This window comes from Corvus moneduloides, chromosome 5 (genome assembly GCF_009650955.1).
Source record: "Corvus moneduloides isolate bCorMon1 chromosome 5, bCorMon1.pri, whole genome shotgun sequence".
Classification (NCBI taxonomy): domain Eukaryota; kingdom Metazoa; phylum Chordata; class Aves; order Passeriformes; family Corvidae; genus Corvus; species Corvus moneduloides.
In genome coordinates, this window is record NC_045480.1 from 19030340 (window position 1) to 19050502 (window position 20163).

Sequence of the window (20163 nt, forward strand, 5' to 3'; positions counted from 1 at the left end):
TTTATGGAATAGGCAATGTTTTGTGTTATCATTAACAGGATAGCAGTAAATGAACATGCTTTCATGATCTCTCACTTGAAAATAATTGACCGGAGCCATAGACAGAAGCTTCAGCTTAAAGCCTTGGATGTTGTTTTATTTGGACCTCTCACCCGTTAGTAACTTTTTGGAGTTTTTTTTCTTATCTCTTAATTGTAAGAATTCAACAGAGCATGTTTTCCATGACACTTGATACTGTAGATAGGACAGCTTATCTATTTTGTGGATATGCTGATGGATTGCTTGGCATGCATTGTGTAACTCTGCAATGAATTACAAAAGGTTATTTAGATGCTGTGACCAGGACAAAGGTTCACTTCTGTGTGTAAGATCATGTAGAAATTTTAGTTTAACCCCACTTGATAGATGGATGTTTGCTTTTGTGTCACAAGAAGTTTCCTCTAAATATTTTTGACTGTTTAAATTACATTTATAGCTAAGGTTACATTCACTTCTCAATTAGCTTGGACAGTACAGCTGGGATGCTGAAATGAGAGGGGATGACCTTCCCCAAGAAAAGAAAAGGAGATGGTGGTGCAAATCCAACATCTTGAGTTTAAGTGCAGTTAAATTTAATGCAGGAGTTCCACATCTGACCCATTTTACCATATGCAGCCATGTCCATACCACATCACCAGTGCTCTGCAGTGCTCTGCATGCTTGCTTGCACACAGTTACAGCTCTGCTCTGGTACTGTGCGTGTCAGGGGTTTCTGAACTAGTCAGGCCAGATCTGAGCTGGGGATTTTTAGGGGGGAAAAAGAAGCACTTTGTATTAAACCTTTAATACTCAGAGAAGCTGTCTTTACAAAGGTGCAAGTGACTATAAATGTTGTACTAACAAAGATGTGTTGTGTGAATCTTGGATACAACAATTTGGCAATCCAACTTTGTAAAAGTGCTGCTGTTACCATTTTAAAATGTATTTTATTTTCTCCAAGTGCATTTTTAACTCAGCATAGGGTATTTAAGAGGGTGCAAACTGGGGAGAACTTGCTCAAATGTAATCAAAGCTCCTCAAAATTGCCTGATAAAATGCAATTGTGGAACTCTATTTTAACTTTAAAAAAAGATACAGAGTATGTACTGCAAAGGGGTTTAGTAAGCTTTTCTCAATCTAATGAATGTTTTAGTATAGATTAAGTATTAGCGCAGAGCTGGTTATGTTGTATGGAAGATGCTGTGGAATACATTTGGAAGGTAGTTGTTGGAGGTGGTTTGAGGTAAATGAGCTAGAATTCTGTTTAGCATCAGGTTCTGTCACCTTTAGGCCGGGGAGAGGGGGGGAAGGCCTCTGTCTGTTGTCTGTATCGATGAACTAGTTAATGATGGTGTTGTTCTCTGCACAGGTCCCCCTCACAACTGGATGAAGGATTTTATATTAACAGTTTCTATAGTTATCGGTTTTGGAGGCTGCTGGTTTGCATATACACAGAACAGAACCTCAAGAGAACATATCACAAAAATGATGAAGGACTTAGAAAGTCTCCAAACAGCAGAGCAAAGTCTTCTTGACTTGCAGGAAAGGTATAAAACCTAAAAGAAAAAAAAAAAAGTTGTCCTTTTGTTTTGAGGTTAAACACAAATGCAGATCCTTTGCAGTTCTAATTTTTTTGCATTAACTGCCTTTGGATTTTGCCCGTCTTCCCTTTGCATGGGAATTGTGATTTCAGTGGTGCTGGTTTCTTGGGTAGACATTGCTCCTGTATATTTTAGCGGACAATACAAACTTGTGGATGAAGGTAGAGAATAGAGGCTCAATCTTTTTTCCTACAGATTTACAAGTATGTACTGTTATTTTCATATAATTACAGTTTATTTTGAATAGTTGCATTCATGGGAATGAGAACATTTCTTTTTAAGCTCTTAAGATTGAAACACACCCGACTGATTAGTTTCTATTGCTTATATAGCAGCATGAGAGTTGATAGTCTGTGGTGCACTTCTAACTCAGTTGTCTATAGAGACTTGTATTTTGATGCTACACTTTTAATGATGGTTCACTTAAAAGTTTGGGTGTTTTGCCTGGCATGGATTTCACGCTGTGTGATGTAATTGCTGCTGATCCATGAAGCTTGCAGAGTCTTTATTATCACAGAGTGGTTGAGGTTGGAAGAGACTTCTGGAGTTCATCTTGTCCATCCCCTCCTGCTCAAGCAGGATCATCTAGAGCAGGTTGCCTAGGACCATGTGCAGGTGGCTTCTGAATATGTCCAAGGATGGAGACTCTACCATCTCTCTGGGCAATCTGTGCCAGTGCTCAGTCACTCTCATGGTGAAAGTGTTTCCTGATGTTCAGATGGAACCTCATGTGCTTTGGTTTGTGCCCATAGCCTCTTGCCCTGTTGCTGCATGCATTTTGTTATCCTGAGGACTGCAACTTTTAACAAATATGCTGTGTATTTTCTCATATTTTTTGTTCAATTGTGAAGGCTTGAGAAGGCACAAGAAGAGAATAGAAACGTTGCTGTTGAAAAGCAAAATCTGGAGCGCAAAATGATGGATGAGATCAATGATGCAAAACGTGAAGCTCATCGCTTAAGGGAATTGAGAGAGGGAGCTGAATGTGAACTGAGCAGGCTCAAATATGCAGAGGAAGAGTTAGTACAGGTATCTGCCAGCTGTTTATAATTTTAGTGTTGACTTTAAATCAGTCCTAGTTTTATTACGTCCACAGGAGTGTTTAAAGCATATTCCCCAAATGCTAGATTTGAATGGAAACAGTCTAAGAGTGCTTAGTGATTGTCTGTCAATCATGCCGTTATCTAGTAAAATAATCCTGAAGCTATTAGAAGCTGTAAACTTTGTATATTAGCTTATCATAATGTTTTTGGATTCACTGAACAAAAATATATACAAAACCTTTTTTTATCTTTTTATCAGATGAGAGAGTAGCTTTGTCTCATCTGAATGGCAATAAATTCGGATTATTGGGCTAAAAAAATTACCATCTTACAAAAATATTTAAACTTCGAATTAGGAACTATATATCATTGGAAAAAGTATGGAAGGTCATATGCTAGATTTCAGAGATGCCAGATCTGCCTACCTGACAACAATTGGCACACACCAAAACTCTGTCAAGCTCTGTCAAGTATGTTGCTGTGGGGTATAAAGGTACTTATAATTCACCTCTCAGTTCTAATGATACTTTTGGTGACACTTTTATTTCTTCTTGGTTGCTAGGTTCGTATGGCTTTAAAAAAGGCTGAGAAGGAGTTTGAGTTGAGAAGTAATTGGTCTGTTCCTGAAGCTTTGCAGAAGTGGCTTCAGTTAACACATGAAGTTGAAGTACAGTATTACAATATCAAAAGACAGCATGCAGAAATGCAACTAGCAATTGCTAAAGATGAGGTAATAAATGATTCTTCAGCTACTTAAAAGATTTTTCTGATCTGTTGCTAGAGATATGAAATAGTAAACACGACGCAGATAAGCATTTGTGTTTTTTTCATCTCTCAATTGTTGTTGTTACCTGTCAATATTGCTAATGTTTTGTCATGTCTTAAGTATGCTACTAGTTTTACACATTTCACTTTGCTTTTTAGGCAGAAAAGATAAAAAAGAAGAGAAGCACTGTATTTGGAACATTACATGTTGCACACAGCTCCTCCCTGGATGAAGTGGACCATAAAATTCTTGAAGCAAAGTAAGAGGGTTACCAGGACTGGATGCATATTCTTTTGTGATTATTTGTTCCCAGAACAAGGGCATTTTTGAGAGTTGTGGAATTGAGTGGTTTTGCACTTTAAGTAAAGCAGTTGAAAAAATAATAAAATGTGAATATTTCAAGAGCTGTAATGGATCTTCTGGTATGCTGGAAAGAATGTGTTGCTTTGCTTTATCATTAAGAACAGTGTATATAATTTTAATGTGTGCCTTTCTTCAGGAAAGCACTCTCTGAGCTGACGACATGTTTGCGAGAGCGTCTTTATCGATGGCAACAGATTGAGAAGATTTGCGGGTTTCAAATTGCACACAATTCTGGGCTACCAAGCTTGACCTCCTCTCTCTACTCTGATCACAGCTGGGTAGTTATGCCTCGAGTTTCCATTCCTCCCTACCCAATTGCAGGGGGAGTTGATGACTTAGATGAAGACACTCCTCCAATAGTTTCACAGTTTCATGGTAAGTGATGAGCTCAGTAAAAAGAAAGGGGAAAAGTTGTGGGGACATGGGATTTTCAGGTCAGGTGGGTGGGAGAAGAGTACTAAAATCAAATACAATTAGATCAAAGTCAAAAGGACCAAAATTAGGTAGCATTTCAAATACTAGATCTAGTGGGACTTACATTGAAAACTGGGTTTTGCAATAAAGATAACAAAATAAAGGCTTTTTCTTCATGTTTCAGTGGGAGAGTGGGGCAAATTCAGCTAAGGTTTTGATAGTGCTTGTCAACCTTGGATTGCTGCTTAGACAAAAGTTTGTAATGAATAATGCTGAGTTTCTGTTAGCACATTTGTTCTTTCAGATGGAAGGGATGAATTTAGTCCAGGGTTCCTTGATCTACGAGGAAGATCACATCCTTTGGGAGGCCCCATGCTACATAGCCTTGCGAACATTCTTTAGTGGTTGGAACAAAATCCCGTTGTTTTTCAAGGGAAGCTTTCAGGCAGAATGTTTGTGTTTGTATACAGTGGGTTGTTTGAGTGTCAGGCAGAGAGGCCGAGTTCTGGAGGGAGGGAAATCCAGCTTTGGCTAAACTATGATCAGAAGATATACACTGGGGATTCAGACCACCCTTATATCATGAGTCATTGTGTCAGAACAAGAGCCTGTTTCATGGCAGTTGTGATTAACTGGGCTCTAGAGGCAAATCAAAAAGATGAGCTCCCATGCAGCTATTCAAACAAGCTGTTTCAAGCTGAGGAATGAGTAGGAAGGAAAACTGTCATATGGATACATTTTTCTTCCAGGGCTGGGAATCTCAGAAGAAATTCAAACTGTATTTTAAAATAGCATAAGGTCGCCACTTTGCTGGCTTCGCTTTGTGTGCCTTGGGCATTTGTTTTTCTTCTAAATGTACCAATCTTTTTTCTTCAGACCATGCTGAAAAGTTCATTAATCCTCTTGCAACACTATTAACTGCAAGTTCTGATCACTTTTAAGGAATGCTGTTTCTCTAGTCATCTTCAGTGCAACGACTTTGATTTAAACCCTAGCAACAAATTTATTTGAGACCCAATAAAATATGGATGCCTGGAGTTAAGCTTCCAATTCTATATAGGGAAACCTGTGGTCTGACTTCAAAATGAAGAGCTCCATTTATTGTCATGATTTTCCAGATGGTCTAAAATGACAACACTTGGATATGTGTAAAAGACTTCAGACTTGTGGTTTTTTTAGTCACTCTTCTCATTTAGCTCTTGCTTAGAAGTGAATCCAGAGAAGGGAATGCAGTTGAATCAAAGGAGCTACAATTAGAAAAGGACTGTACGGTTTGTAAGAGCATAGGTAGATGAAACTTTACTGTGTGCTTTTGCAGTTATTGTTTAATTTTTTTGACTAAAGATCAGTTCATTTGCAAGTATTTCTTTCTCAGTGATGAAAGGAATCTGAATCTTAGTAACACTACAAAAATTTTAATTTTTTTTTTCCTTTTTTTTCTTTCTGAATTTCGGTAAGGCACAAGAACCTGATGTTGTCAAAGTTATCACATGAAGGAAGTAGCTTGTCCTTAATTTACTAGCTTTTAAAATTTCTGTTCAGTAAATAAAACATGGAAACACTTGGGAGTGGGGAAGGAGAGGAAAAATATGCTAAATGGTCTGTTGTTGAAACTACTTTTGGGGAGTCAAATTATTGCAGGTTAGTTCGGTAACTGCTGAATTATTCCCATCCTTTAGAAAAAAATAACAAATGCACATGAGAAAGGACAGAGGCAAAATAGCTTGTCTTGGTCATGAGGCTTCAGGCAAAAAGCAGTGTGCAGGAGGTCACTTAAGAATGGGGCTATTTCAGTCACTGGATCTAAAGTGGGCTGGGCTACTACGTTGCCCCAGCATCCTTTGGACTCATAAGATTGACAAAATTTGAAGTCTGTTGGACAGGCTTCTTTGTGCCAGAGCAATTGGGTTGATAGGCTAATATGGTGTCAAGTAATAGAGCTGTTTGATCAGTCTCAAGCTGGAGAACAAAAACGGATTAAGAAATAGTGCCCAACACTGGAACAAAGTCCTTACAGCAGGAAGATGATAGTGAAACTTCTGCTTTTTCATTGACTGATTAGGATTCAGCTGGTTCCTTGGTTTAGTGAGTTTCATGTGTACTACAAAATTCCACATGTTAAATTGTCATAGCTGAATTCTTCAAATTCCTGTGTATATACACCTACAAAGAATCAAAATGCTTGTTACTTCTCTCAAAATTCACTGATGGTGCAATCTTGGTTTTTGGGTTTTTTTTATACCAGCAAGTAGGATGGCATCTGATTTACCTGGACTGTAGCACAAATTTCCTAAAGATATCCTTAGTCTCTTACCTCAGTTCACATTTGTTCTTTGAGGAATGTTTTTTGTAATGACACGAGATGATTTCTGAGCTCCCAATATGCTTTTAAGGTCAGTAGGGAATTTATTGAAAGTAAAATTAGAAGTTTGAGTTACATGACAACTCTCATGTTGAGACTTGCAAACCTTTCTTTTCTGCTCAGGAGTGGAAGTAAATCTATGTGTTGGCAAAGGTGCAGTTACTTCTTGTTTTGTGAAAGTTGTAATTTCCTGTGCTAAAAAAGAGTGGACAACTTGTCCTTTTCTGAGATTCCAGGAAGGGAAACTGTAATTTATCTGATGATAAACTGGCATTGGAAAAAATGAAATGTATTTTGTCAGGCTAGACATCCTCATCTATAAAAATAATTGAAAGGATTTTTAGCATGTTGTGTTTGTCAAACAATTTTGAACAGCAGTAAGAGTCTGGTGTGTCTTACATAAGCAGTGATGCATTCTGTGGGACACTTTGAGGAGGGGTATGAAATATCCTGAGACTTGTAACAGCTAGCCTGAAAACAGGTCTGTAGATATATTTCTGTACAAGTATCCCTGCCTAATAATCTTTTGAAGAAGGAATTGGGTTAGGAATGTTTATCACTTCCTGTTGGGTACTTTGCTGATGAAGTCTTGTGTGGATGTCTCCACCCATTCTTAGTATTTTTGCTTCCAGAAATTCAGTTAGCCTGGCAAGAGAAAATTTTATCTAAAAGGAAGTTCTTGAGCTTAAAATGAGGTTGAATTATATATTTCCTATCATGTTACATAAGTGAAATTGGTCTTGTCTAACCTACTTTTCAACTAGTGCAGCGTGTTTCAGTGGGCTGTTTGGTTAGTCATACCTACATTGCAAAAATTTTACATTTTCTTCTAAGCTCCAAATCACCACACAAGTAAAATACAGGACATTGTGTAACATACTAATTTTAGCACTACTATTTTTAGTTTAGAAAGGGTTGGGAGTTTCAGTAGAATCTTTCTCTTTGTTCTCAAGAGAGCATAGTGAGCCAGAGCTTTGGTGTACTTGGTCAGGATAGTATTTGGCAGGCACAAAATCTCTGCAGTTGCATCTTGATTAGCTGCTTCATCTAACTGTGGAATGTATGAGGTGTGCCAGTCTTTCTTCCTCTGAAACAGTCAAGCAATGTCAAAGTTGTTTAAAAGTTACTGTCACTGAAGCAGATACCTGCTACTTAGTCTTCAGAGTAGATACTGTTAACATCAATGTCACTTGGAGGGTTTTGGTTTGCTTTTTCTCTGCCTCAGGGTCCATTGTAAAACCTCCCAGCACACTGGCAAGAAGCAGTAGCTTGTGTAGATCAAGACGCAATGTTGTGCCATCATCTCCACAGTCTCAGCACGCTTTGCACTCCCCTGACCCTGACATCCTTTCTGTGTCGAGCTGCCCAGCTCTTTATCGAACTGAAGAGGAGGAGGAAGCCATTTACTTCTCTGCTGATAAACAATGGTACGGAGACTAGCAAACAGCACTTGGAACTCTTGATAGGATTACTGAGACTAACAGTTTAGAATTAGAGGTTAAACCAAACCAAAAGTTAAAGTAATCTATAGGATAATATAAATTAATATAGTCTACATGGAACACAGAGTTCTTGTCTGGTATGTGTATGTAAATAGCTAGCATGTCATATACAGTTAAGTAATGTTACAATCCAGGGTGCACTGAACTAACCCTGATTCTCCATTACAATATGTTACTGGCTTTTACATCTGAAACTAGGATCAAAAGCAATGTCAGCTACTGGGCGAAGAGGAGATGGATGGTAACACAATTCTTACAGCATGTTGAGCGTGTACCTACTCTTGTTACATGGCCTCATAGGAAAAGGTTAAATTCCTTTTGGAAGGAGCAAATGAGCTTGTTGAAAGGTAGGGACACTTGTCCTGAAGAAACTTTTTGTATATGATAGGCTTAAATCTCCTTCTTTCGTTTCATAATTTTTCTGACTTCACGTGCCAGAAAGATATTTTTTTTTCTTTGAAGTGATATACAAATGACTGATTCTGGGCAGATGCTGCTGCCCACAAAAGCAAGATTGCACAAACTAATTCCCTTAAGTTTAGATAATAAAATGATGTAATGCAAGTTGTAACTTAAAATGTTTAACTTAATTTTTTTTTGTTTAATTAACTACTAAGGAAAAGTGTGGGTGGTGCTTTTAGACTAATGTTATTGATTCTAAATTAATTTCCTTTTTAACTGCATGAAGGAAATTGTAGTTTCATTATATTTTCTCTTCTCTCTGCTCTGACTCAGGGAAGTACAGGAAACAGGTTCGGAATGTGACTCCTTAAATTCATCCATTGGAAGAAAACAGTCTCCTCCAGCAAGTCTTGAGATGTACCAGACAATTTCTCCTCAGAAAGTATCGCCAGAAGAATTCTCACTTGAGGAATCATCTACGGGAGACTCCTCTTCTCTAACTGCAGATATTTCTAGGGGCTCTCCTGACTGTGTAGGCATGGCAGAAACTAAGAGCATGATCTTTAGTCCTGCAAGCAAAGTTTATAATGGAATCCTGGAGAAGTCTTGCAGCATGAACCAGCTTTCAGCTGGGATCCCAGTCCCAAAGCCTCGTCACACCTCATGTTCTTCAACCGGCAGTGATAGTAAACCCAGCCATGAAGCTGCTTCTGTCCCTAGGATAAGCAGCATCCCACAGGACCTCTACCAGAATGGTGAAAAAAGTAAAAAGCCATCAAAAATAAAAAACCTCTTTAAGAAGAAGTGTAAGTGAGGTGGGCAGAAGAAAACCTATAGTAATGTTATAAGAACTCTATTTTTTAGATCTTTAGGAATGTAATTCCATTTGAGCATTCCAGACTGGATGCCCTAATGGAATACTCTGTAGGTCACCTATATTTAATGACTGTACTGTCAACGGTCGTGCCAGCTGTCAATGAGAAATCATTAAAAAGTTCAGACAGTTTACATAAATTTCTGCCTATTTATTTCTTTATTTTTTTAGTTTGTCTTTTTCAGGTTTGTTTCTTTTTTTTTAATTAGTTTTGTTGGGCTTTTTAAAGTTTATCCATAAACCATTTTTAAGCCACTTTGGACTCCTAAGCTTTAATGGACTAGTAAGCCTTCCTGGGCTTGCCAAAGTTTCTTGTTTACTGGAGCATCTTCCTATCTTTCCATAGAACTAGGACATTTATCTACTGGACTTTAACATAAATAAAAGAAGTAGAACTAAATGAATTGCACTACTCTTTTACAGACTGGAACAGTCTCTGCAAGTGAAACTGAAAGACTTGTATTTGACTGAGAAGATGAATCTTTTCACTTTTAGATCTTTTGGGGTTTTTAAGTAGAATTTAGCATTTCTAATTGACTTGATTTCTGGAAATGGAAATGTCATGCTTTTATTATGGGAAGCTTTGTTAGACGCATTTATTATTAGAATGGTTCAAGTCCTGCTGTAAAGATCATTTTTTTCCCAGGACTTTCACTGTGATTTTAATTCACTGCAGGCTGTATGACAAACAAAAAAAAAAAAAAAAGAAAAACACAAAAAAAGAAAAACCAGTAATTTACCAAGAGAACAGGCTCTTGATTCCTTATGCAAGATGGTTGTGAAACTTTACTGAAGACTGAAAAAAATTCACCCTTTCAAAATGAGGAGGGGGAATAGTAGCTTTTGTTTACAGATCGACAGATAATGGACATTTGGGTTGTGAAAGTTTGTACTGTGGTAAAGATAATAAATTGGAAACATTATTGTGCTTCGGAATGTTCCAATTTTAGCTGATGCTTGTTTCAGACATGTTTCAGAGGTCCTGTTAATTGAAAGGTGTCGTAGGCTACATTGCTTATGCTTACTGCTGTGTATAAGTTATATTTTTTGAATTAGCTATTATTGTCTTAATGTCCTCCTTTTGTAAGATTTCATACACTTTATTTTTGTATAGTTTGAAGATTTAGCTGTTCAGAGATGTCTGAAGTAAATGGTATAATTTTATAATGCATACTGTTATACTAACTCATAATTTTAGATATAAAGATAGATATAAAGGTGAGATGACATACTTCAGATAAAAGCAATTTTTGTGAAGCTTTTATAGGGAAAGATGAAATTACTGTGAGGTAACAAGAAAGCTTTCTTAGGGTAGCAGTAGCTAGTTCATCAAACACATCTTTTTATTTTTTTTAAACAGTTGGAGAAAAGAAATGTACTGCTTAAGCAACAGTGCCTTTTATTCAGTTTGAAAATGTTAATACCGAGCAGGAGTTTCTTCTGAGGTACATTCCAAAGAAATATTTCCTGCTCTAGTCAACACAAGCAATTTACCCAGTGATGACTAAGCAGTCTCAGATCTTCCATAGGGGTGTTCTAGTTGCCTCAGTAGCAGGTGCCACTGCCAGGACTTGTGATTAGGAGCTCACTTCTTGCCAATATGTCTGTGATGTACTGTATGAAAGAATTATTTCACTGACTGCCTAAATTTTTTCTAGTAAGGAGCCTTCAAAGCCTGTAGCTAATTGAAATCAAGTGATAAGTGTCTTTTCTATAATTTTCTATTTAGGTTCTACTGTACATACCCAATGTGTTAGTTCTCTTCTCAAGAAGTGGTGGTGATTTTAACAGCAGATTTGCTGTGGTTAGTGACATGGTTGAAAGAGAAGGGTTATAAAATCGGGTGGAGACCTTACATGTGCAAGTACTTTAAATGTCCTGGTACATTGGTTAATTCCTTAAGAGAACAGAAGTAATCCAAAGTTTTATTGTCTAACAGAGACTGATTGTAGGCCATCTATGCAGAAAAGCATGGGACAAATCAACTGTTTGATAAAGTCTGGAGAAGAAAAAATTGTTGGAATAGAAAATAATGAGAACATAATATTGTTCCATTATTCTCTGAATCATCAGATTGAACAGCTGTAGCTGTAGTAATCAAAATGGTCTCTTTGAACGAAGGTTGTACACTCAGTACGTGGCAGACAACAAAAAGCAGCGATGAAAAAAGACTTATGCTGAAGAACGACCTCAATGCTGAGCCTTCAAGAGCTGTGGTTTAAAGCCCGATGAAGTACTTGAACATCTACAAAGGGAACAATTACTTTTATTTTAGTAGGGAACTTATTGTGCCTCCCAAACAATGTGGAGAAGACTGCTACCAGAAAAATCTTGATGCACTTGAAGGCTAGAGCAATAATTGAGTTTAAAATAAGATCTGGGGCTGGATAGTAGATCTTGGTGTGAGATTTGGGTAACTGTGTCTCTTTCATTACCAAAAAAGGTGAAGTGGCATATTGGTACTGGAGAGTAAATATTTACACATGGAAAAAAATCTGGTACTGAGGAGTGGGAGGGCAGCACTTCTTAATTCTGATATCAAAATTGGGCAAACTCAAATGCTGAGAAGCCAAAACAGACAAATTCAGTTTTCTGTAGTAAGTATAACTAAAAAGTGAAATAGAGGAGCTATTGAACTCTTCACTGGCTGAGAGTTAAAGTGTTTAATATCTTTTAAAATAATATCTTTTAAAAAAAATATAACTATTTTCTGGAAGTAGTATGTCATGATGTTGTACAAACAAATCAGATGAAATTATCATAGTGATCGATTTTGTCTTCAAAATGACAAACCTTTGGAACACAGACTACTCTCAACACTCAGTGTATCACCAGATGTCCTGTAACTTTATAGCTGCTTCTTAATAAGTGTTAGAGAACTAAAAGCTTAAATTAATACAATCAGAAGTGGTGAGTATTACATGTTGGAGCACAAACTAATTTTAAGTTAATTGAGTTTATTTATTATTATTTTGATAGGCCACTTGCATTTCTTGCCGTTTAAATTTGTCCACAGGGTAAGTGGCTTCCACTGCTCCTACTGCAGCTACTGCGGAAATTCCCGTCTTCAAATAGTTCGAGTCATTTTACTGAGGGATGTTCAGAGCACTGGCCCTAAGGTAGATCTTCATTGGCAGTTATCAAATCCAGTCTTAGTGTTGAAGTACCTGGCACATATCCACACCTAAGAAGTGACACAATTTGCCTCAAAAGGTTCTCTGTTCCGTTTCCATTTGCTAACAGCGTAACTTGAACTTGCTGGCAGTCAGTGAGTCCAGCCAGCATTCCAACCACGAGGATTCACAGGACATATCAGTCACTTGAGACAGTCATCTAGTGTCATTAGGGATTGGTTTGTGGATTTTTTGGTTTTGGGTGTTTTTTCGCTTTTATAGCTAAAATCCGTGTTCTATTTTTAATTTTCTGGTATTTCACAAGATGAGGCTCTTTGCTTTTTAAATATTTTGTTAGAGTACTTTGTCAGGACAGCAGCTCCTTTGTGGAAATTGCCTAAAAGACTTCTCCCTAAAGAAGTTGCTGTTTAAGTCACTTGTAAAATGAAGAAGTGACAAATGTATGGTTCTATATAAAGAAAAAAAAAATCCCAGTTCTTCCAAAACTAAACAAACCCAAACCTTTCCACAATTCTTACTAAAGCTATATGACACTTGATTACTAAAAGCCTAAAAGTTTTAGGAAGGGCATTTTCGTTGCCATGGAGAATGCTTTTGGCCAGTTTACATTGCATTTAGAGATTAAAACAGTTTGGTTTTATTTGGGTTTTTTGGTTTTTCTTTTCGGTCAGTTCCCCTCCATCCCTCATCCCCCGCAGCTCAGTGATGGACCTTAAAATTGTTCATTGACAGTTCCAGGCATATGTCAGCTTTTCTTCCCTCACTGGTACCTAGGTAGCAGATTACCCTCTATTTCCTGAGGGGCAATTTGCTGAAAGAGGAAAAATTCTCAATCATAGTCCAAGTAGTAATGTTATAGTTCCTTGTTTGGAAGCCTAGAAGATGATGAAGCCAAGAATACTTGATTTCAGTTTTCTTATGATATTTATGGATGCCAGCTGGAGTTAGGCAATAATTTACAATTGATTGAAAGCCTAAAAAGATAAATCTAGTTGGAAATCAAAGCTTTCAAGATTTTGCCCTTTTGCTTCCCAGTATATGGGAACATGGCATGCACAGGAGGGAAGTGAGCTAATTAGTATTTCTTATACCACCAGCTCTTAGAGTTTCAGAATAGTTTCATTCCATTTCTATGATACATTGCTGGAGAGGGATTACTACCTCACCTTCATAATGTATACAACGAATTTTTTTTTTTCTCATTTAATTTCAAGCAAATTTACGAGCAGTGGAGAATGTAAATAAAATATTTTTTTAAGCCAAATAGAGGAATTACTAGTTCTTGGACCTCTTGTCTATTTGCTTATCTCCTCGTGCAATATGTTAAGTAGGGAGAACACATTTTTCTGTTCTAGTTGCTCTCACTAAAGGGGTGTGTTACTATCTCATGTTTGAATCACTGCTCCGTATTGCTTGTAGGCATTTTAATCCTGGATGTTGCATCTTCAGTGGTTTGTGGTGAAGCCCACTGTGTCTGATTGAGTCTTAAGTGCTGCTAACATTTTCTGCTAGTGACACAGATGTTGGGATAACTAATAACCAAAAATTGCCTGCAGAGTTTGGCTGCCTGACAGTGTATAAATGTTCAGGTAACCCTTCTTCGAGGTTTCAGTAGCAGTTCAAATGTGTCATACAGGTGTTCAACGGATAGTTTTTGGTTCCAGCCCAGTACAGATGGTGTTTATCTGACTCTCCACTAAGTTCTCTGTTGCATAAATAGAATGCACCAATTCATATAAATGGTAACAATAATAACCTTTAAACTGTTATTCCTGGGTGCTCTTGCATCTGGCATTGCTTAAGCAGATGGCAGTACTTACCAGTCCACTTTAAGCATTCAGAAGTAAAGTAGATTAGTGTTATCTTTTGTTTTTCTTTACAACTTTGAATCTCAAGTTTACCAAATTGTGTGTGTGTGTGTTCTGTGTCTTTAATGCTTCACTGAAATGAAAGTGAGAAGGTTGTTTTCTGCTTAGATGTTAAGGAAAGCACATTCAAGCAAGGTAAAAAAAATGCTGCTTGCTCATTGGAGAGGATGAAAAATATTCAGAGGTGTTAAATCTCCTCCTAAGGAGTACTCACGACTTAGCTGGAGATAAAAGGTACATTCAATCTCAAGGCTTTCAGATCAGTAAATTTTTATCCAACAAAACCCCTCACTTTCTTCTTTAGGTGTACTCTTCAGGGCATTACCTTCTTATTTCTAATTTCTATTCTATTTTTCACCCAGCATTAAATTTGGTAGTTACAGTACTAACTGGAGTGATTGCCAGACCTCAGAGCAGTTTCAGATAACTTTCAGTAGCATGTCTTAATGTCAGTTTTGGTTTAATATGTGCTAAAGACGTCTGAATTAAAACTTTGTCCTTCACATTCCTTTTATTTTAATTCAACTCAGTTCTTTGTGATCCCTCTACTGTTAAAAAAATAAGCAGGTACTGATAATTGTTTAGAATACTACATTTTTTTTTTTTTTCAGTTGGGAATTGCTAATAAATAAATGGTAAATAGTTGCCTTTTAAAGACTTGGTCTCAGTTGGATATTGTAAAAACACTGCTGTACTTCAGGGGAACTAGGTAGACCACTGGCTGGTGTAATTTGTATATGAGTGGTGAAGTTATCCTTAAATTATCCTTTGATTGTTTATTTGTGTCTTAATGGTGCACAATTATTTTCAGACTTGAATTAATTTAAAATTAAGGTCAGTATGTCCAACCCTACAAAAGTCAGTCTGCAGTTGTCAGCCATCACTCCATTCTTACAGAAATTAATGACAATCTTAAGTATTTATACTAGCTTGTTAGCTTGTTGGGTAGTAGAATGGATTCCTGTAAGTCTTCAGGTGGAAGGCAGAGAACTTCTGAAGTGAACCAGGTGTTCTGTGTTCTTTATCAGCTTTCAAATCCATCTCCCAGTAAGATGGAGTCTCCCCAGGGGAATGTAGATGTACTTACTGCTTGGAACATTGTAGTTAATTATATTTGGCTCTCTAATAACTTGCATGTGTGCTATGCTTGCTTGCTTTTCAATAGCTGACAAAATCTATAGGAGATCTTGGGAGTTTGTCTTAAAAAATTGCTGTTAAAAAAAAAAAAATTCTGGCAAGAGAAATCTGTCAGGCTGTGAACTGAATAGAACCAACAAAGAGACCAGCTGTTGTCTAAAAGTATTGTTTAAATAATTCCTAAAGAAATGAATTGGGTAGCACGTCTATTTTCAAATTGCTCTCCTCCAAGCAACAAATATAATTAGAATACCCTAGATTTCAGCAAGGCTGTTTGGGAGATGTCTTGCCCTGTTTTTATTTTTAATTTAAATAACATTGAGTTGTAGTGAGTGTTCAGCATATTAATGCCTGACTTAAAAGATTAGCAGAATTTGAATGACTTGCATTGTTTTGTTTTATTAGTGCTTTATGAAAATGTAGATACTTGCATAAAGCCCCTTGGATCTGGGTATGTTTTAATGACATAGCAAGAAGAGGACCAAGGCAAGTAAATATGTGCAAAATTTGAATCTTAAGATGCTTTACTGTTCTGGGAAGAGATGTTCTCCATGCAGATTCTGCTCTTCCTCTGTTTGCTCTTGGCTTCTGTTTGTTTTCGTTAGTTGAACTAAAATAAGAAACAAAGCCCTCAGACTGACTAGTTTCTGTCTCTAATATATACACTGTACTTGCTTTTAACCTCATCTATTGCATGTTGTTAATGCTGTACACAAATGCATTTGGAGTATTTCTTTGGTGTTGTACAGCATGATGCATTTCATTCCCTTTTCTAGTTTACCTCCCATTAGCTATATATTGCTTTACAACTGGAAAAAATCTGAATTTTGGGGAATTTAGTCTTGCATATAAAAATCCTTTTTTTTTCCTTTTCTGTGAGTCTTATGAGAAATGTCCTCCTTGGAGAGTCTCAGACAGTATTTTCCTGTGTTTATTCATGTTACTTTGCTTTACTTTATAAGTGAAAATTGATTTTATTGATTTCTGATGTGTTGTTGCACTTAATGTTGAATAAATCTGACTTTCATTTTGAAAAGTGAAACTGTGTTAGTGAAAATGTTATGTAATTTTAATTGATCTTAGCCTGTTCCCTGAGTACATAAATTTTGATTTTTTTAAAAAAAATATTTTCTTGAGATAAGTTTTGTTGGTTTTGCTTAGGGTTCTGGCCAGTATTTCTTTTTCATGCTATTAAAGTTTGACAGCAATATTACTGGGAAAGGAAAGGTGGACAGTTTTGTATGGCAACTAGGGTGCTACAGTTAGGCTTGTAAATCCTGAGTCTTACTGCTTTTGCTTCAAAGAGCCTTTCTGAGTTTAAGTTGCATAACATTTTGAAGATTTGGGATTTTGGGCTTGTGTTGGGGTTTTTATTTTCCCTCTTTTTTTTTTCCTTCTGAGCAAGCTGAAAAGCCTTTCCGAGTGACTGCTGGAATAATATGTAGCCTTGTGATTTTGAGCATGAGGATCAGTTTGAGAGCCTGTGGCTCTCTACCAGCAAAAAAAAAAAAAGTCCTTGTTGTTGTTTAATATTGCTTTTAACTTGTAGCAGCTGGGAGAAGGAAGAAGCTCAAGAAGAGCTTTTTCAAAGTGGCTTCTCTTGTAACCAAAAGTCCGACATATGTGGAGATGACAAGATTGTGGTGGGGTAAATGAGTGAGTGACAACACGGGTGAACCACAGGATCAGTGTGAATTATGTTTAGAGAATTTAAATTAGTTTTTTCCAGATAAAACTGGATACTGATAATTGAATCTGTATATAAATTATTTTCAACTCTAGTTGTCTAATACAGCCCACTTCAGAAGCAATAATGTGGTGTGTGTGTGAGTTGGTCACTGGTTTCACTTCAATTTGTCCTTCCTGTTCTTTGATTAAACAGTGTTAACTGTTCATCAACGGGGAAATCATATAGGCTGGCAAAGCCTAAATCAGTATCTTCTCAGAGCTAAATTATTGGGAACCTGCTGTTAATTTCTCCTGCAAATGTTGATTTGAGCTATTACAGCATAGCTTATAAGAAATGTCTTATTTTACTGCAAGACTTGGCACCCAAGCAAGTGGAGCACAGAGCATTCTAATCCCAAAGGACATTACTGAGCTTTGGTTAATTAACAGCTTCAGCAAGCTGCTATGCAGTCAATGAAGTCAGGGTTTGATTTTTTTTTTTTTTCTGATGAACTGCTTTTGACTACAATTGAATCAAAGTCCATTGCCTTACCCTGCCAAAACTAGGCTTTTAAACTGATAGTTTTTTCAATTCCACTGGGTGATGGAATCACTTGTGAAATTCTATAGCATCGTGCTTTCCCTAAGTGAGATGGAGAATGTGAAATAGGGTTGAAATGGGACAGGTAATCTCCTGCAAGGTCCTTTGGGCATTTCGCTTTTCCTAGGCATAGAGTGTTCCTGGTTCAGTTGGTTCTGGAACAGTTTCAGAAAGGTCTACCATATACTCCCTGATACTTTGAGTGCCTTGTAAGGATGTGCTAGGTATCCACAAACATAGCTATACAGTGGAAAATATTTCTTTATGCAATGAATTTATCTGTATTCAAAGAGAAGTTTAGCTGAATTTTCTGTCAGCTTAATGCTGCAGTACTTTTCTGTTTCAATTCTTCCTCTTCCAACTTTCAAAGAGCAAGTTAAGTAGTTAAGTTCCAAAGGCCAGGTTTTGTCTTTATTCTTAGAGGTCTTATATTTCAGCCTGTGGCTGATCATATTCTGCAAGGCATTTCTGAACCTCATGCTAGATTTCCTGTTGTTATCTATACTACTAAACGACTCATCCTCCAGTTTTTCTCATCAGTTTTATACAGGAGATACTTAGCAATGAAGAAGTATTCCAGAAATTGTCACAATTACAGCCTGGGTGTGAAGGCAAGTGAACGCCAAGTGTGGGTGAAGAAAGAGACAGGGGACAGGGGCACAGGAGAAGAAGGGGTATACCATGAATTGTTTGTACTCTGGAATGCAGGAGTCTGGAAGAATGATTGAAGGTACAAATTATGTATGAGGGAAGCTCAAACACAGACTATGTAATTGATATTATTTTGGAATTTTTTCTCCTCCCTTACTCCTGCTCTCATGAAACACATCCTTTTTTAAGGTGTAGATATAAGATTCTAAAGGGGTTGTCAATGGAAATACAGCTTTGTGGTAAAAAAAAAAAAAAGGTCAATTCTGCTTTCTGCTCAATCTGTAGTTGTATAAATTTTTTGTAGCAATTTTAGATATAGTTTGAGAAAGATAAATATCAGAAATAATATCTGATAGACCTCTGGAGATAAAATGTCATCTACCAGGAACACTCCAAGATAACTACCCTAAATATCTACAATGACAAAAACTCCCAGCAAACAAACCAACCAACCTCCCCCTCCTGACCCCCAAATTCCCCCAACCCTGTTGTGTTTAAAGTATTTTCTTTTTTCAGGTTGCTGTTGCCTAGTTGGAGCATACAACAGCCTGGATAACTGCAGTTTACATTGTCAGAGATTTTGAATAATTTGGAAGAAGTAGCAGAGACACAAGAAACACACAGAGTTTTGATAAAGTTGGCAAAGTTAATGTCTCTCCAGTACCTAATAAGCAAAGGGTTTCTGAATGTGGACTTTTTCTAACAAGGTTCCTGTCACTTTGAAGAGTTCTTGCATTCATGCATTTAGACATTACCTGGCCACAGATGTGCTTTAAGTCTGTAGTTTCTGCTTTGATGTATGACTTCTGATTTGTAAACAGTAAAAGTTCCAAAATTAATTTGTAAAAGTTAAATATCAATTTCAAAACCCTCAGTTTAGAAACTTCTCATAGAAAAGAATACACCCTTTAAAGACAAATTTTCTGGTATAGAATAACTAAATATAATAATTGGTTGTGTGTTGGTGATCTTGATTTCTTTCAGTCAGCTGCTCAACCCATCAGTCCCAGCATCTCCTTTGGCATAAAGTTATGTTTTGTAGTGAATCTGACTTTTGTCTTGTGTAATGCAATGCAAAGTTTCTGCAGTGCAGTGTATGGTCTTCAATGGACTTCTGCAGCCTCCAGTGCCTAAAGCAGGTCTGGGACAGCTCTGCTGCTTTGCTGTTGGCAATGTATCTCCTCATCCTACAGGCAAATCTAAGGCTTTTAAATTTTTTTCAGGGTTTTTTATTGTAATTTTGCCTTTTTTGAGCCTGGAATACTGCAGTCCAGGCAGGTCTGGCCAGAGCTACTGTGCATTGCTAGTGATTGATCGTGTGTCTGAGAGAGCTGCTGTAGCTACTCAGTACCTTTGCTAATATTAGCCAGAGACAAATATACTAGTTGAGGCTCTGCAGGTAGTGGAGAAAATTCTCTAATTTCTACCTAAATCATGCCAATATAAATTAAGGAAAAGCCTTCAAGGAGCTCTAGTTACTGCAGTCTTGAATCAGGTTATTTTCTTGAAAAGAAAAAAGTTAGTACTATTTTATTCTGCAATGTCCCAAAATAGTGTGAATAAAAGGAAACATAGTAGTTCTTCTTAGAGGTCTGCAAACCCTTTTTTTGTGACAGTGTTCATGACATAGCAGCCAGGAATTAAGAAACTAAAAGGAGTGATGTGTTTGCATACCTGATAGGAACAGTGAAGGCACCTTGTTAGATTTTTCAGTCTTTAATTTCATTAAAGATGGAATGTGCATAAAAAAATGTACAAG

At 37.0% G+C, this 20163-nt stretch overlaps 1 protein-coding gene across 2 annotated transcripts in view; it reads left to right on the top strand.

Moving 5' to 3' along the window:
* STIM2 (stromal interaction molecule 2) overlaps positions 1 to 16526 on the top strand; it is a 71595-nt gene extending 55069 nt beyond the window's left edge. Inside the window, exons 5-13 of one of the 2 annotated variants that reach the window (XM_032110395.1) lie at positions 39 to 154; positions 1388 to 1565; positions 2471 to 2648; positions 3225 to 3392; positions 3587 to 3687; positions 3928 to 4166; positions 7793 to 7994; positions 8268 to 8416; positions 8805 to 9113. In XM_032110395.1, the coding sequence (XP_031966286.1) occupies positions 39 to 154; positions 1388 to 1565; positions 2471 to 2648; positions 3225 to 3392; positions 3587 to 3687; positions 3928 to 4166; positions 7793 to 7994; positions 8268 to 8416; positions 8805 to 8842 (1369 nt within the window). In that variant the 3' untranslated portion in view covers positions 8843 to 9113. Of the gene's footprint in view, positions 1 to 38; positions 155 to 1387; positions 1566 to 2470; positions 2649 to 3224; positions 3393 to 3586; positions 3688 to 3927; positions 4167 to 7792; positions 7995 to 8267; positions 8417 to 8804 lie in introns of both variants that reach the window. The other variant, XM_032110394.1, reaches the window with a different exon arrangement.
* The last annotated feature ends 3637 nt before the right edge of the window (positions 16527 to 20163 follow it).